At 39.5% G+C, this 19,125-nt stretch overlaps 1 protein-coding gene across 1 annotated transcript in view; it reads left to right on the top strand.

The window, feature by feature from the left end:
* Positions 1 to 4,567: 4,567 nt before the first annotated feature.
* TBK1 (TANK binding kinase 1) overlaps positions 4,568 to 19,125 on the top strand; it is a 54,359-nt gene continuing 39,801 nt past the window's right edge. Inside the window, exons 1-4 of the mRNA XM_017507308.2 lie at positions 4,568 to 4,876; positions 10,914 to 11,031; positions 15,075 to 15,215; positions 17,945 to 18,074. Of these exons, the coding sequence (XP_017362797.1) occupies positions 10,945 to 11,031; positions 15,075 to 15,215; positions 17,945 to 18,074 (358 nt within the window). The 5' untranslated portion in view covers positions 4,568 to 4,876; positions 10,914 to 10,944. The remainder of the gene's footprint in view (positions 4,877 to 10,913; positions 11,032 to 15,074; positions 15,216 to 17,944; positions 18,075 to 19,125) is intronic.

The raw sequence follows: 19,125 nt of genomic DNA, 5'->3' as shown, positions 1-19,125 counted from the left end.
AGAGACGGGGTTTCACCATGTTGACCAGGATGGTCTCGATCTCTTGACCTCGTGATCCACCCGCCTCGGCCTCCCAAAGTGCTGGGATTACAGGCTTGAGCCACCGCGCCCGGCCTAATTTTTTTGTATTTTTAGTAGAGACGGGGTTTCACCATGTTGACGAGGATGGTCTTGATCTCTTGACCTTGTGATCCACCCGCCTCAGCCTCCCAAAGTGCTGGGATTACAGGTGTGAGCCACCGCACCCGGCCTATAAATAGTAAATTCTTTATGGTGTTAGAACTGCTATGTTTAGCTTTGACTTGTTTCCTCCTCAATATTTAATTTACCAGTGTTAATTTTGAAATAGTACCAATCAGTAAAAAGGTGTCAAGAGCATGTTTTCTTCTGACCCCTTGATTTCCATAGCAGACAGATAATACCATATTTTCCCTACTTCCCCAACTGGGTGATGTCAGCATAAGCTATATCTAGACTTACCAAATTCTCCAGAACAGAAGTTTCTGACCTTAGATTACATATGGATATTTGAGGCATGCAAAATGTTCTAAATGTTTATTGTTTGTTACAAAAGAACACTGCTAGCATTCAGAAACTTGGAACTGTTCTTCAGGTGAAAGTGATACCTTCTGACATAAGTATTGATTGCATTAATACTTTGTTTACAGGTGTTCTTCCAGAGAGCAAAGCCCTAAGGACTGGATTTCCCTGTGCCTACTTCATGATCAGGAATTCCAGTTAATAATTTATGAAGAAGCAGTTTTTGTGTGCCATTCACACTGGTCTTTTTAACATTGTTTTGAGCTTATTATTGCAGTATATGTTTTGGGATTTTTCTGTAAAATGGGTGTAATTTTCCTAATACAGGTATGTAACAACAAAAGAAGTTGCCTGCATGCCAGTTCAAATTGTTCTGTATAAAGATAATCTTAAAAGACACAGTTATCCTAGAACCTTAATTCTTTTTGAAAGTTTCAGTCAAGTCCTTTATAAAGACCATAGCAGTGGAAAACAGTGTACTTTTTAAAAATTTGCTGAATATAAAATGTTTGAAAATTTTAATTTTCTTTATGTGTGAAGACACATAAAGTATGGGGGGAATACAACAATCAAAACTAACTTTTTGTAGACAGCCATTTCATTTCTTTAAACTGTTTCAATGCCAATATGTATTCTACAAAAGAGAGAATGGTTTTAGGCTCCAGTGTTATACTTTTTATATATATACATATATATATATAAAAAATAAATTTTACGTAGTGAAATCTACCAAGTCTTTTCTGGAATTATTATAAATATTTTAGTTTTATTTTCTCATCAATTTCTCCCTAATTTCCCATTTTAAGGTTTGTAAATATTAGTGTATGGATGCTTTATTTCATTAAACCTTGCTCCTCAAAGGTAACATGCAATTTAGTTGTTACATGAGAGTCTTTTTTTAAATGTACTAGAAAAAAAGCCTATGTGAATCCGTTGATAAAATTCCAGGCTAGGCACGGTGGCTCACACCTGAAATCTCAGCACTTTGGGAGGCCAAGACAAGCAGATCACTTGAGGTCAGGAGTTTGAGACTAGCCTGGCCAACATGGTGAAATGCCATCTCTACTAAAAATACAAAAATAAGCCAGGTGTGGTAGCGCACACTTGTAATCCCAGCTACTCAGGAGGCTGAGGTAGGAGAATCGCTTGAACCTAGGAGACGGAGGTTGCAGTGAGCTGAGTTTGTGCTACTGTACTCCAGCCTGGGCAACAGAGTAAGACTCTGTCTCAAAAAAAAAAAAAAGAATTTAAAATCCTAATTTGGAGGTGGGGAGGAGAAAATAAATATTTTTTTTTAAAAAAACCCCAATTTGTTTTCTCACTCTTTTATTGGATCTATTTAGAACACAGTATACATATGTGTTTATTATGTTTGTAAATGGTAGCTACTTGAGAAACTATGTGTTTATTTTGTTTGTAAATTCATGGCTACTTGAAAAAGCAAAAGGAAAAATAATAGTTATCAGTAGCATCATTGGAAAATTAAGAAGAGAGAAGGGACAAAACTGAGCAGCAGAATTCACATAGGCATTTAAGTTTAAATTCTAAAAGCCCAATTAAGATTTTCAGGGAGGGTTTGTTTTGCCCTTTGTCCATTTGTGTCTCCTAAGGGTTTCATGGATGGGCTTCAGTGGCCTATAAACTCCATAAAATTATATTCTAAATTTTGCACATGTATTTTGTTCTGGATTAATCCCAGAGGACATTTCAAACATTTTTCTTACGTCATGTAATAGAAGTACTTAACTAAATTGACAGTTATAAAAATAGATCAGTGAAATGCACATTATACTTTTAATTAAAATGTTTTCAGAAATAGATAAGTGTAAGCTGAGTGTTTCTTTGATAGGTTCCCCCCCCCCCGTACTATAGGAATGATAATTGCAGCTACTGCAATAGTAGTAATTATTAAACAGATACTAATGAATAGCATAGCTTAGTGGGTAAGAGTTTATATAGCACAGGGTTCCAGAAGTAGATTAAGTAGGTTCAAATACCAGTTCTGCCAGTAATTGGTTTTAGAACCTTGGGCAAGTTAAATAATGTCTCCCAGCCTCAGTTTCCCTGTTTGTAAAATAGGGGAAATAATGGTAGCTACCTCATAACTCATCATGAATTCAGTGAATTAAACATGAAAAGACTTATTATAGTAGCTGGCACATAAAGACTTGATAGTAGCTTATATGGATGCTATGTCACATTAGCATATACGGAATTAATAGTGTATCACTATATTTTTTTTTGAGACAGGGTCTCATTCTGTCACCCAAGCTGGAGTACAGTGGTGACATCATAGCTCACTGTAACTTCTAACTCCCACACTCTAGCAATCCTGCCTCAGCTTCTGGATTAGCTGGGATTACAGGATTGCACCACCACACTCAGCATTTTTTTTTTTTTTTTTTTTTTTTGTAGAGACAGGGTCTCGCTATATTACCCAGGCTGGTCTCAAACTCCTGGCCACGAGCAATCCTCCCACTGGCCTATTGGAATTACAGGCCTAAGTCACTGCACCTGGCCTGTACTATCCTATCAGTTCCATAAATGGAAAGGTGTTTCCCTAGCTCTTTAAAGCTCTGCAGAAGATTTACATGTTTATAGAGCTAACAGAAATCAGGCCATGGAAATTGAGTAATAGAAATTAAACTCTTCATGTTATATAATCATGAATAATTTCTATCTTCATTCTCTGAAGTTACCTAGAACACCGTCACAGTTAGGCAACTTCTATCATGAATTACCTTATTTCCAAAAGCAAGTACCCAAATAATTGTCTCAAGAGAGGAAGGACAGACTTGTTACCGGCTAAAATATTTGGGGATTTGTGTTACATGACTAGGGAACCACAGGGTTTTATGATGCCTGATCTAGCCCTGTGCCTAATAGTTTATTTAAATCTTAATGCTAATGTTAATTGGTTCCCAGGTGGTTGACCTTTTAAGAAAACACTGTGTAGTATTTTTAATGTGGTAAATATGTGAAGGCCTTTGAGCTGTGGGTTTTACTGGTGGAAGGAACTTTAACAGGTCTTCGTTCTTGTCATTAGATATCAGAGAACTGAAACTGTTTGGAATTGTAAGCAGTGAATAGATGTGTTGTTAAAATGATTCCATTACTTATACATTGTTTAAAATTCTAATAAAGTAACTTCCTTTCTAAGAACTCATTAGAGTGGACTTTTGTTGTCTCCATTGTACATTTGATAAAACTGAGGCTTAGAGAGGTAAGAAACTTGCTTTACAGTCAGTAATTGGCAGCCGGGACGGCAGCCCTAGGTCTATTCCATTCTAAAGCCTCTGCTCTTAGCCACTCCGCATGACTTCCCATTCATTTGTGTTTGCTGTAGGACTCCCCTGGGAAACACCCATCTTCCTCTTCCCTTCCACTCAGCAATTTAGCCCTATATTAGCAGCGGTCCCCTCCTTATGCTGAGAAAGGCCTGTTTTGCCGTCCATGGGCATAAGGGACCCCTTCAGAAAGCTATTCCTTATTGGGAATAGCTGCTTGAGATCTTGAGTGCACGAATATTGCAGGACCTAATTTTAGCACTTAAGTTTTTTTTTTTTAGAGACGGTTTCACCATGTTGGTCAGGCTGGTCTTGACTCGACTTAAGGTGATCCGCCCACCTCGGCCTCCCAAAGTGTTCGGATTACAGGCGTGAGCCACCGCGCCCGGCCTAGTTCTTAATTTCTTAAGCTTAGAGTTAGATACTCCAATACAGCAATTTTCCAAAATGCCGAGAGGGAATTAAATGAACATAAGAATTTAACGTCTTTCTGGGTGATGGGGAAGTAAGTAAGTTTGAACTACTGTGAGAAGACAGTCTGGCTCCAGGGCAGCCAAAGTGGCCCTTAAAACGTAGAATCCATCTCTTCCGGCTGGGCCGGCCTCCTGTGCCTGCCCCTCAGTTGTCCCACGTCCTGCACACTTGTAAATCCTGGGATGTAATCCCTAGTTTAGCGTCGGTCCGCGCCCCACAGTCTGCCAGCGCTCGTGGAGGGGCGGGATTTGCAGTTGCGGGAATCCCGATTATTGCGTTCACTACTCAGGGCGCCTCAGCTTCACCTTCAGCGTAAGCGGGGGCGAGAGGAACAGTGGACCGGGTGTGTCTCCAGGCACCCGCTCATTACCGTGGCCCGAGAAGCCGACTCACCTATCGCAGGCGCGGCTGCGGCGGCTACCGGACGGGCCGCAGGCGTGCGCACGCGCACCCGCACCCGCGCGCCGGCCGTCGGTCACGTGGCCCCCGGCCAGGGCTTGCGAAGCCGGAAGTGTCCTGGGGCTCGAGGAGGCCGCGGGAGCCCGCCGGGGGTGGCGCGGCGGAGACCCGGCTGGGTAAGTGAGACGGCCGCGGGCGGAGGGACCAAGGCGGCGCGAGGCGCGGTCGGTCGGGCCTGCGCCGCCGGCGGGGAGCGCTCCCGCCCCCTGTGGGAGGCTGGGATGCTGAGTCAGAGCGGGGGCGGGGGCGGGCGCAGTGAGAAGCCCCGCGCGACCCGAGGCCAAGCCGTCCAGGACCCCGACTGCGCGGACACTGCCTCGGGGGTGTGTGTCAGGGGCGGCCGCAGCCGGTGGAATGGTCGCGCGGACCCTGTCCTCTGCATCCCCGCTCCTCGGCGCGCGGCCGGCCCTCGACCTGCATCCCGTCCGGCGGCGCTGGGCACAAAGAGGATAACTCCGTTAACGGGCTTGGGCCCTGGCTGCCCCGGGAGGCAGGCACACCTTTTTCCCTTGGAGTTAGACTCGCTGTTTTCTGCCCTCTTTCAGAGTGTCGACAAGACTAGCAGTTTTTAAATGGATTGATTTTTTCAGAGGATTAAAAAGAGACGTTTTCTTAGACTTTTAGTTTTGTTCAGTCAGTAGAGACTCACACCGGAAACCAGAAGCATAAGATGTTTTAAATATATGCCGATAAAATACGAATTCTCAGACGCTTCATTGCTCCTCGTCTATCAGGCTTATGGGTTTAATTTGTAATCTCTATCCCAGATAATTTTAGTAGGTGGCCTCAAAACAACTCCCAAGCAATTGCCAAATGTATAACCAAAGACTGGTCTTTTCTACTCTGGAACCCCCAGTGTGTGATTCACATAGGGGTAGAGTTTGGAAATCCTGGAACTTTGTCTATAGGCCATGTCATCAAACCTGTTTTTAATCCCTCAACAAATAGTAACTTTCGTTTTGGACGGTATGGTATAAGGAAGTAGAATGAAGACGGCATCATCAACATACTTGTTGAGTGCCTGCTTATATGCTTGTCAAAAATTTGGGAAGATTTATATGGCCAGCACCTTGTGGGTGTGCTGAGTCATGTTTTAGCATGTTGTGGAGTTATTGGAAGATAGTTTCAAAAGACATTTCCCCTGTGATGACTGTTAAATAGAAACCATAGTTTTGTATCTGCATAGAGAACAGATATCTTAGCTGATAATTTTTTTTTTAAGGCGGGGGGAGGGGGAGGGCCGCAAAGAAAGAGAAAGGGGGAGAGAGAACAGGAGTCTTGCTCTATTGCCCAGGCTGGAATGCAATCTAAAAATAGGTATTGAAAACCTCTTTTATGCCGATAATTGTACTTAGCAGCAGAGACAGGAAGGAATAAGGGAAGAAAATTACAAACAGCCAACCAGTATTTCATTTAAATCTGTGAAATGCTATGCAAATGCTGAAGAGTGAGTTACTTCCAATTATGTAGTCACTTTCAAAATAGGTGTAATGTGATACTGAAAAAAATGTACGTTCTGTGGACCTGGGGTGAAGAATTCTATAAATATTCACTGAGTTTACTTGTTCCAGGTCTGAGTTCAAATCATAGATGTCCCTGTTAATTTTCTATCTCGTTGATCCGTCGAATATTAACAATGTGGTGTCAAAGTCTCCCGCTATTTTTGTGCGGGAGTCCAAGTCTCTTTATAAGTCATTAAGAACTTCTCTTACATATCTGGGTGCTCCTATATTGGGTGCTTACATATTTATGATCATTGACTCCTGTTGTTGCATTGATCCTTTTACAGTTATGTGATGTCCTTCATTGTTTCTTTTAGTCTTTGTTACTTTTAAAGTCTATTTTGTCAGAGAGGAAAGTTACAACTCCTGTTTTTACTTTTTTTGCTGAGTCTTCCTCCAACCTTTTGTTTTGAGTCTTTGTATGCTTGCTTATGAGACAGATCTGGATACATCCTGCCGATGGGTTTTGACTTTTTTTTCAATTTGCGTGTCTGTCTTTAATTAGGGCGTTTAATCCATTTAAATTTAGGATTAATATTGATATTTGTGAGTTTAATATTGTCATTTAATGCTAGCTGGCTATTTTGCACATTAGTTGGTGTAGATTCTTCATTATGAAGATACTCTTTACCTTTTGGTAAGTTTTTGGGATGACTGATACTGGTTGTTTCTGTGTGTAGTGCTTCTTTCAGAAGGTCTTGTAAAGCAGACCTGGTGGTGATGAAGTCTCTGAGTGCTTGCTTGTTCGTGAAAAATTTTATTTTTCCTTTATTTATGAAACTTGGTTTGGCTGGATATGAGATTCTGGGTTGAAAATTCTATTCTTTGAGGATATTGAATATTGACCCCCATTCTCTTCTAGTTTGTAGGATTTCTGCTGAGAGATCTGCTGTGAGTCTGATGGGCTTCCCTTTATTGGTAACCTGACCTTTCTCTCTAGCTGCCCTTAGAATTTTCTCCTTTATTTCAACCCTGGTGAACCTAACGACTACGTGTCTTGGGGTTGCTTTTCTTGAGGACTATCTTTGTAGTGTTCTCTGTATTACCTGGAGTTGAGTATTGTCCTGCCTTACTAGGTTAGGAAAGTTTTCCTGAATAATATCCTGAAGAATATTTTCCAGTTTGGATTCATTCTCTTCACAACATTCAGGTGCACCTATCAAACGTAAATTAGGTCTTTTCACATAGTCCCATATTTCTTGGAGACTCTGCTCATTCCTTTTTACTTTTTCTTCTCTGATCTTGTCTTCTTGTTTCATTTCATTAAGTTGGTCTTTGACCTCTGATATCCCTTCTTCTGCTTGATCAATTTGAATGTTAAAACCTGTGCATACTTTGCGGCGTTCTCGTATTGTATTCTTCAGTTCCATTAATTCACTTATATTCCTCTCTAAATTGTCTATTCTCGTTAGGATTTCGTCAAACCTTTTTTCAAGGTTCTTGGTTTCTTTACATTGGGCTAGAACATGTTCTTTTAACTCACAGAAGTTTCTTATTATCCACCTTCTGAAGCCTAATTCTGTTATTGGAACACACTCATTCTCCATCAGGCCTTGTTCCCTTGTTGATGAGGAACTGTGATCCCCTGTAGAGGGAGAGGCATTCTGATTTTGAGTATTCTCAGCCTTTTTACGCTGGCTTCTTCCCATCGTAAATTTATCCACCTGTCATCTTTGTAATTATCGACTTTCAAATTAGGTCTCTGAGTGGACGTCCAACTTGTTGATTCCCAGCGCCGACATCTGAGCAACCCACTGCGCCGGCCAAAACAGCGGCGTTAAGATTCTTGGTGCTTTTCTGCCCGGGAATCTCCGGTCTGGCTTCCCTCTTGAGTCCCTTTTTCAATCAGCTGAATGGGTGACTCTGCTTTCCTGGAGCTCCAAACGTCGACCAAAAGGGGACCCAGTCCCGTTTACTCTGCACTGAAAACCGCCGCGCCCGCCACAGGAGTCGTGCTGGTGACCCGTGGGGCTCCTCTGCTGGGAATCTCTTGGTCTATGAGCAACAAAAATTCGTCTGAAAGTGTGGTGTTCTCTTGCTCTCTGCGCTTTCACTGGGAGCTACAATCCTGAGCTACTAGTAATCAGCCATCTTGGATATCCCTCCAATAGTTTTCTTATTATCCTGAATGTACATACACATAGGTACCTAATGGTACTATTTGTCATTTGCAGTTTTCTGAAACAGCAAAGTTACATTGATTAGGGAAGGTTTTTCATTAGATAGGTGAGACGTTTATTACTGTATTGTGAATGAAATGTAGTAACTGACAAATATGAATTCCTTATTTGTGAAAAAGGAATCTTATTTTTATTGCTTATTTCCAGTAGTCGTATATAAAATTTATCTGAATTAGATGGGTAGTAAAATTATTTAAAAATATCCTACTGTGGCAGTGATTGGTAAAATTTGAGACCCCCCCTGACCATTCTGTACATTCCTAACCCAACTTGGGATATTGGTGGTCATTAATTCATCACAGAATACCTAGTCTAGCATACTACTTTTGGCTTTAACTTACTATGGACGGAAGTTAAAATCCATGTTTTGATATGACAGTACAGCAGGTTTAAAGGGGCATGATGGGGCTAGTGTTTGTGCTATGTTAGCATACATGGATTTTAGTTCAAGGTGGAACTTGGATACTTTGTATACCTTGATGGAGCCATAGCTTTTCAGTATTAAAGACTTGGTAATATAGGCTACTTGGTATGGTTACATATTTATACTTAGAGGTTGGAGAAACCTTCCTTAAATTGATTTCAGAAGAGTTCATACCTTTTCAGGAATAATTTTTGTACCTTTCCTTTATGCTTGTCAGGTTCTGTGTAGATGAAATTTTAGCTTATGGAAATATTATGCAGTGGCAACATTTGTTTTCTTTAGTGTTTCCCTGCCCTGAAGGAAACAAAGTAATTTTTTCTATATTTGTTTTATTTTACATTATTACTTTTCTTTATCTTAATACACTTTAAGCCAGGCACGGTGGCTCATGCCTGTAATACCAGCACTTTGGGAGGTCAAGGCAGTTGGATCATGAGGTCAGGAGTTCAAGACCAGCCTGGCCAACATAGTGAAACCTGATCTCTACTAAAAGTACGAAAAGTTATCTGGGTGTACTGGTGGGTGCCTCTAATTCCAGTTACTTGGGAGGCTGAGGCAGGAGAATTGCTTGAACCTGGGAGGTGGAGATTGTGGAGGTGGAGATTGCACCACTGCACTCCACCCTGGGCAATAGTATGATACCCCATCTTTTTTTTTTTTTTTGAGACGGAGTTCCGCTCTTGTTACCTAGGCTGGAGTGCAATGGCGCGATCTCGGCTCACCGCAACCTCTGCCTCCTGGGTTCAGGCAATTCTCCTGCCTCAGCCTCCTGAGTAGCTGGGATTACAGGCACGTGCCACCATGCCCAGCTAATTTTTTGTAGTTTTAGTAGAGACGGGGTTTCACCATGTTGACCAGGATGGTCTCGATCTCTTGACCTTGTGATCCACCCACCTCGGCCTCCCAAAGTGCTGGGATTACAGGCTTGAGCCACCGCGCCCGGCCGATACCCCATCTTAAGAAAAACAAACACTATGTCATAGATTATCATCTTTCAAAACGTTTGAGGGAGATAACAATATCACTCTCATTGACAAAGGCTAAATTAGAAGAGAAATAGATGTTTCTTTCAGACCTGTGATAAGTGAATTAAATTGAACATTTGTTATTGGTTAATGTTTTTTTCAAAGCCCACACAGCATTTTAGCCTTGAATATTGGTAGAAACTTAGTTTCTGTTTGTTTGTTTTTGTTTTTTTGAGATGAGCCTTGCTCTGTCTCCCAGTCTAGAATGGGGTGGAATGGGATGGCACTGGCACGATCTCGGCTCACTGCATCCTCCACTTCTTGGTTCAAGTGATTCTCCTGCCTCAGCCTCCGGAGTAGCTGGAATTACAGGCATCTGCCACCATGCCTGGCTAATTTTTGTACTTTTTGTGGAAACGGAGCTTTGCCATGTTGGCGAGGGTGGTCTTAAATTTCTGACCTCCGGTGATTGCCTGCCTCAGCCTCACAAAGTGCTGGGATTATAATAGGTGTGAGCCACTGCTCCCAGCTGAAACTTAGATTTTTTTTTGTCATATTATTGTATTTCATTATCGTATGTGTAGTATATACTAATGTAAAGGGAAGAAATGTAAACAAAATGAAAGTCATGGAGAAAATGGCATCTTGCTTTAATCTTCAACTTAAAGTTACTCTTAACAATCCATTGATACCATTATGTCAAATTTTAGTCACCCCTGCAGAATTTTAGACCAATAAAAACGGACAAGGTAACACCAAAAATTTAAGCACAGAAAGTGATATTAAAAAGTTGAAAGTAAAATCTATCTTGGCTACAGCTGAACATTCAGATCTGTCTCTCCAGAGGAAAATCTAACTTGAGTCATAATGGTTCATATTTTGATTAGTTCATACCATATCATTTAGCAACTTATGACTTGAAAATACTTTGAAACTTAGATTTTTATATTGAAGTGTTTATACACTTGAATTTAGCAACAGATAACGGGTGATCTTACTTGAAACTAAAAACGGCTAACATTTGTTTCTTAGCTGTATTATTTCCTTAAAACATATTTGTAAATCTTTTTTTTTCCCCTTAGTATAACAAGAGAATCGCCTGATCCAGTCAAGATGCAGAGCACTTCTAATCATCTGTGGCTTTTATCTGATATTTTAGGCCAAGGAGCTACTGCGAATGTCTTTCGTGGAAGACATAAGGTTGGTACAGAGAAAATTTTGAAGGCCTTTTAATCACTGTATATATTTTGTTCTAAGATACATGCTTACACTAAAATATGTGACTTGGTGATTTTGATTCCTTTGTCTGAAGAAATTGTTTTAATGATTTTTATGGTTATTTAAGGCATAGCTATGTCAGGCAATGAACATATCTACCCAGTGGCAGCAGAGGTTAAGTGTCAGTGATTGTTGGAAAACAGATTGGTTGAAAATGGACTGGGAAAGATTAGTTTTGTGCCTTTTGATGCTTTCCCCAGCCTAGCTTCCCTATAATAGAGAGTGATTTTGCTGACCAAAGTTCAGTGTAGTGATTTGGGGTAGCATTTGATGTGGCATTTTCGATGGTAGGGAGGCAGATGTATAGTTGGAGGGGAACTCACAGGTGTTTCTGCTATGCTCTGATAAGGGTAAGTGCCCCTATTAAAACAGCATCCTGCAAAGTAGATTGGAGTAAAATGAGATTCTCAACAAGGATCCCAGGTTGAAAAGACTATATTTTGGTATGAGGTAATCAGAACCTGATAGTGGAAGTGTGAATAGAATAAAAAGATTATTCCCAGAGGCACTTCAAGAACCAAAAAGGATTTTGTGTCAGATTCAATGTGGAGGATGAAATTAAATATAGTTAAAGTAATTTAAAATTAGGAAATTGAAGATAATTAAACTTTCTATTCTGGGAAAGAACCTGGAAAAACAGAGTCTATTCTGGGAAAGAAGCTGGAAAAATGGAGTACAAAGTTCTTTTATAACACAAATAATAACTAATTTTTCAGTCTTATGAATTTGTTTTTTAGCTAAAATATGTTTGGAGCTTCCTAAATTCTTACCTTCAGAACTAGGGCCCAAAACGTTTTAGTATAGAGGGATTGCTTCCTCTTTTCCTGTATTCTTGAGACTACCAGTCAGTTCTGTCAGTGACGATGAGATAAGCATGCATGGAGAAGGGCAGTTTCCTCTGGGGAGAGAATATTGACTATAAACACCCTTTATTGCTCGTAGAGAATGAATTAGAGGTACCATACAGACACCTTTTAGCTTTCCTCCCCTGCATCTAGAATTGTCCACAAGCTATGGATTCTTATTCAGAATACTTTTGATCAATCCTGGGTATCCCATCCTAGAAGCTGCTTTTATTTTATGCCAAGGAGAAAATGACTAGTGACTCAGAATTTAGCATTGAGAACACATCTGATCATCTTATCTTCCTGTAGTCCAAATTAACAAACTTTAATAATCACTTGGTATATGTCAGGCTCTATGGCAGACCTAGTGAATATAACTGTAGCTAATGTGCAGTACCTGGACACAGTTTCGAGTTTAGTAGCAAGATGGATTAGAAAGGAAGTAAATTGGAAGCTGATGGGATAAGAGATAGTCAGTAGTGATAGAGACTGGGTGAGACACATTGAAAGGGCCTGGCACTAGATGATATGTCACATATTGTGGTCCTCTTTCCTTACTTAATTACTCAGTGTCCTTCACTTTACTGCCGACACATAATATGCACTCTATAAATGTTAGCTGAATGAAATAATACGTGAATGAATGAGGACTGATTAGATTACTCCAAGATAACCTGAAGTTCTTCAAAGGAAACAGAGATGTACTTTACCCATTATAGTGTGGAAATCAAAAATGAGAATTTGAGCAGTATAAGAATTAATTAAAAGATTGACAAGTCGGGTGTGGTGCTCACACGTATAATCCCAGCACTATGGGAGGCTGAAGCAGGTGGATTGCTTGTGTCCAGGAGTTTTGAGACCAGCCTGGGCAACATGGCAAAACCCTGTTTCTACTAAAAATACGCACACATGTATAATCCCAGCACTATAGGAGGCTGAAGCAGGTGGATTGCTTGTGTCCAGGAGTTTTGAGACCAGCCCGGGCAACATGGTAAAACCCCCTGTTTCTACTAAAAATACGCACGCACACACACACACACACACACACACCCACACGCACACACGCACACACGAAAAAGATTGCCAAGGCACGGTCTAGTATTTAGTCCCCAACAGTTTTCCTAGGGGTGTGCTTTGAGAATGTTTGTTCTTAGTGACAGCAATTTCAAGTGCTAAGGACTATATTCTTCAAAAAATCCTGCTTCCGCCTAACTATTTAAAGGATTTTTACCATGATGTTAGCCCTTTTATATTATTGCTTAGAATGACCAAATTTTTACATTTGTTGCTTGTTATTCAAAGTATATTACCCACTGAATCTCTTTTTCATTAAACTGCTTTTAGCTACTAATGTATGAATGTGAGTATGTGTATATGTGTGTGATTACCATGGTGAAGTTGAAGGGAAGAGAGTTGAAGGATGTGTTGATCTGCACATATGGAGATATATGTAGGTATAAATATATATGGATCTCTATGATATGTATACACTTTAACCTAGTGAATAATAGATGACTGTGTAGGTGAATAAAGGGAAAATGGTACGTTGCCACCTGTATCCCGATAACCCCACAGATATGATGTAGTCTACACAAGTTTGGAAAATAATGACCATGAGCACAGTAAGTATATTGCAACATTGTATTATTTTTCCTGCTTGCTCTTTCGCTAGGGTTCTCCTAGTTTTAGACTGAGTTTGAGGCCTGTCTCAGATTAAGAAAAATCTCTTGGGTGATACATAGATTTGGCAGTCTTTACCCTTGCTGAACAAAGGGAAATACAGTGGAACTGAACTATGAATTCTTCCCTTTTCGTATGTCTGAAAATGGTAATTGACTCTATCTTTCATTTTCCTCTGGAAAGAATATACATCAGTTTATATATTTGGCATGACCAGGGTGAGGGGAATCACATAGGATTATGAAGCAGTTAAATGGCCTTAAGAAAAGGATCATGCAATTTTGGAGTGAGAGAGGAGGATGATAGCACTTAGTGGTGAATCTGTGGAAGGTGTAAAGAGGACTCCAAAGCAGGAACAGTACAGAGGTCCTGACAGAGAAGCCATGAAATGTCTTTAGGAATGTGGTGCTTGAACCCCGGCCTCAAAGAGAAAAGGATTTTCCCGCTTGCTGTAGGGAAATTCAACCTTGGATAAATGGGGGAAAATGTAAGCCTAAATTCAGGACCTGGGCTGGGCACCAGGGAGAGGCTTGCCCTTTAGAGTGATTGGAAGGAAGTGGGAGGGTCTGAAAAAGAGTCTTAAAGGAAGGGTTAGTAAGAAGAACATGTGAGTATGATATTTACCTGAAATGTAAGTATGTGTTTTGAATCTCTAAGATTCCCTCCCAACTACAGCTGTGCTTTGTAATTCTGTGTGTGATCTACTTCAGTAGGTCGTGAAAGAGTGAGAGTGGGATGCTATAGTACATCAGTAGAGAAGAAGAAATAAATGCCTTTAATCCTCTAGAGAGGGTCTGTGAAGGAACAGCCTGCCCTGGTCATCTAGGTAGAGTTGCAGAAAGTAACCCAGGGCAGCAGGGTAGACTCCAACTGGAAAGTCTACTTTAGCCTCACTCTGCAACTCCTGCTCCCCCTACTCCCCTCCTCTGCATTGTCTTAGCTACAAAATATTTCTGAAAAGTTAATTGTATTACTTTGATATTCTTAATAAAAATCTCATAGGTGGAATATAGTGTTCAGTCTCTCTGTCCCGCTTTGATTAGTTTAAAATTATTAGGCTTTGGAGAAACCCTCATGAGTTTCACTTTCTATTTCATATCTAAAAGGTTTTGCTTTTGATACTATTATAGCTTTTATCTTCTGATGTGTGACTATTTTTGCCACTAGTTTATCCTTATGGAAGCTTTATTTATAACATGAAAGAAAATAGCCTTTTCTAAATTCCAAAAGGTATAATTTGAAAGAAATGTTGAGTAGTTAATTGATTCATTTTAATTTTTTAGAAAAGTCAGGGTCTCAGTACAGATTCCCTGTGCCTAAAAGATGCATGATGTTCTATAAGAAAATAAGTTGCAGTAGTTAGTCCTAATGCTACCTTTTAATTTCTTTTATAATATTATGAATAAATAAAACATTTCTTTTTTTTTTTTTTTTTTTAAGAAAACTGGTGATTTATTTGCCATCAAAGTATTTAATAACATAAGCTTCCTTCGTCCAGTGGATGTTCAAATGAGAGAATTTGAAGTGTTGAAAAAACTCAATCACAAAAATATTGTCAAATTATTTGCTATTGAAGAGGAGGTAAGTAGTAAAACTTCAGTTAATCTTGTATTTCTTGTAGTTATGAGTCAAGAGATAGAATCTAATATTAAAAAATGGATTTTCTAAAACTATTGAAAATTAGGGTTTGTATAACCAATTACTTTATCCTAAAGGATCCTTGAATAAATAGAACAGTAAAAATAAAATATCATAAAAATGGAATCAGAAACAGTAGTATAAGAAATAAAAGGGGGCCAGGCGCAGTGTAGCTTATGCCTATAATCCAGCACTTTGGGAGGCCAGAGCTGGAGGATCACTGGCATTCAGGAATTAGAGAACAGTCTGGGCAACATGGCAAAACACTGTCTCTGTAAAAAAAATACAAATATTAGCCATATGTGGAGGTGTGCGCCTGTAGTTCCAGCTACTCAGGAGGCTGAGGTGGGAGGATTACCTGAGCCTGAGAGGTCAAGGCTATGGTAACCATATTGCACCACTGTACTCCAGCCTAGGTGATGGAGCGAGACCCTATCTCAAAAAAAAAAAAAAGGAAAGAAAAAAAAGAAAAGTGTATTGAATATGGTTACCAGTATTACTGTTATCAAAAGAAAGGTAACAAGTTAAATCAACATAATTACAAAAAGAAAAAATCAAACTTTTAAAAGAATAAAAATTTTTTATTTTGTAAAAGAATAAAAATTTCAGGAGTACTGGAGTTTAAGATATGAAGTCCAATTATAAGAGAATTGATTTTTTAAGGGGAAATAGTGAAAGTAGGAATGTCATTAGGAAAATTAATCTAGAAGTAATGGAAATAGAAATTATATTAATCCCTTTAAATATGAGCAGTCAATAAAATCTTTGGGAAAAATGTAGTTTATACTCTCTATCCTAGTGATTTTATTTTTAGTGTTTATTAGAAAGTAATCAGAAATACAATTTCATCCATAAAGATGTGAATTGGTGTCCTGTTTACAATAAAGAATGGTTAAATACGTAGAATAAATTAGAATGTGTGGCAGATAGTTACCTGAAGTTAGCCAAACTCAAGGTTAAGAGCATAGCCTTCCCGCTCAAGACTTCTGATATCCATCGCAAAGGAGTTTGGCAAACTGCACAGTCATAGAGAAGTTCCCACAAGACTACCCTTACATCATACCAGCCAGCTACGAATATGGGGGTTGCCCATGACACTCAGATTTGGCAATTTGCTGGAATGTAGAATGACTCACAAAACTCAGGAGAATGCTGTAGTTATGATTACAGGGTTTTTTTTTGTAGCAAAAGGATACAAATTAGAGAACCAGCCAGAGGAGACACAAAGCGTGGAATGTGGGAGGGTTTCAAACTTGAAGCTTCTTTGTCCCGAGGGATATATCACTCTCTCAGCATTGATGTATGACAGTATGCATGGAGTATTGCCAGTTAGGGAAGCTCACTCAAGCCTTTGGTGTCCAGGGTTTTTACTGAGGCTGGATCACTGATTGCCTGTATTGCTGACCTTTAGTCCCCAGCCTCTTCCAGAGGTTTGGGATAATTCCTTTAGACCCCATTTCTCCTGGAAGGCAGAGCTGATATGGTGTATTCTGAAGTTCGCATCATGAATCACGCTGTTAGACTATCCAGTGGCTAAAGTCCCCAGAGGAACAAAGACAGAAGTCTTGTTCTTTCAGATGGGACATTTCAGGAACCAGAGATCACTTTCTAGTAGCCAAGGGCAAAGCCTGACTTCTCTTTGGGTAAAGTTAATTTTTTACTGTCCAATAGTTAAGTGGTAATGAAAAGAGATATTTACCAAAATTTTAATCTTCTTGGAACACCTTATATATGATGTTACATGAGAAGAATCAGGATTAAAAATATATCTGTAGTATGATCTTAATATATACAGTGTGATATACAGACAGCGTTATGTATCTATGATATGATTTGATCCATAGACAAAAGACTGAAAGGAAGTACACCAACATATTAATTCATTATCTCCAGGTAATGGAATTATGTATACTTCATCATTTAAAAGCAACATTTTGGCTGGGTGAGGTGGCTCACCCCTGTATTCCCAGCACTTTGGGAGGCCAAGGCAGGCAGATCCTGGCTAACACAGTGAAATCTTGTCTCTACTAAAAATACAAAAAATTAGCCGGGCATGGTGGCACGCACCTGTAGTCCCAGCCCCTTGGGAGGCTGAGACAGGAGAAATTCTTGAACCTGGGAGGCGGAGGTTGCAGTGAGCCGAGATTGTGCCACCCCATTCCAGCCTGGGTGACAGAGCGAGACTCCATCTAAAAAAAGAACAAGGAAAAGAAAAATTAGCCAGGCATGGGGGTGCATGCCTATAGTCCCAGCTACTTGGGAGGCTGAGGTGGAAAAATCACTTGAACCTTGGAAGTGAAGGTTACAGTGAGCCAAGATCGCACCATTGCACTCCAGCCTAGGTGACAGAGTGAGACTTTGTCTCAAAAAAAAAAAAAAAAATTAAGATAATTTTAACAGAACCATTGTAACATTGTACTAGTGATTTTGTAGTTCAGATTTAGCTAGTTTTTACCGTGGTTTGTCTTCTAAAAGAAATCCAGCTTCTTAATAAGAATTTGGAAGATGTTAATTCTTATATGTGTATGGTCAACAGATATTGAATCTCAGGTGAAGCAAAGTGCCTTCATCATTGTAGCAAATCCTGCATTTAAATGAAATCAGATAAGTACTGGCGTATAATCAAAATTTATTTTTTATGTTCATTCCCAATCAATGATTTTTGTTTTCAGACAACAACAAGACATAAAGTACTTATTATGGAATTTTGTCCATGTGGAAGTTTATACACTGTTTTAGAAGAGCCATCTAATGCCTATGGACTACCAGAATCTGAATTTTTAATTGTTTTGCGAGATGTGGGTATGTTTATTTATATGATTTCATTTATATATAAAATTTAATAACATAGAATTTAAAAAAGATATCTTACATTCAAAACTGAAGACCTTTATGCAATGCTTCCTTAGACATGACACCAAAAGCACAGATACCAAAAATAAATACATAAATTGGACTTTATCAACATTAAACTTTTTTGTGCTTCAAAGGACATCAGGTAAGTAAAAAGACAGCCCATAGAATGAGAAAAAAATGTTTGTAAGTCATACACCTCACAAGAAATTTTCATCCAGACAACTCAACAATAAAAAGCTAAACAACCCAATTTAGAAATGGGCAAATGGCAAATGTCACGTAGACATTTCTCCAAAGAAGGTACACAAGTGGCTAACAAGTACATAAAAAAAATGCTCAACATTATTGGTCATTAGGGAAATGCTCATCAAAACCACGGTGAAATACCACTTTATACCAACAGAAATGCCTAATATCAAAAAGACAAACAGGGCCAACCATGGTGGTTCACACTTGTAATCCCAGCACTTTGGGAGGCGGAGGCAGGCAGATTGCTTGAATCCAGGAGTTCAGGATCAGCCTGAGCAACATAGTGAGACCCCGTTCCTACAGAAAGTAAAATAAAATGTAGCCAAGCATGGTGGCATGCACCTGTAGTTTCAGCTACTCAGGAGGTTGTGGTGGGAGGATCGCTTTAGCCCAGGATATTGAGGCTGCTGTTAGCAATGATTGTGCTACCGCACTTCAGCCTGGGCAATACAGCAAGACCGTGTCTCAAAAAAAAAAAAATGAAGACAAGCAACAAGTGTTGGCAAGAATATGGAGAAATTGGAACCCTCATACATTGCTGGTAGGATTATAAAATGATATAGCCATTTTGGAACACAGTCTAGAAGTTCCTCAAAAAGTTAAATATATAATTATTTAACTTTTGACCAAATAATCCAGCAATTCCACTGCTGCGTATATACCCCAAATAATTAACATATCCATATAAAAACTTGTACTCCAGTGTATTTAGCAGCATTGTTCATAATAGCAAAAAATTAAAAACAAA

This window comes from Cebus imitator, unplaced genomic scaffold (assembly GCF_001604975.1).
Source record: "Cebus imitator isolate Cc_AM_T3 unplaced genomic scaffold, Cebus_imitator-1.0 Scaffold372, whole genome shotgun sequence".
NCBI classification, from domain to species: Eukaryota; Metazoa; Chordata; class Mammalia; order Primates; family Cebidae; genus Cebus; species Cebus imitator.
Note: the sequence above shows the minus strand (reverse complement) of the source record. Positions and strands in the feature narration are given on the sequence as shown.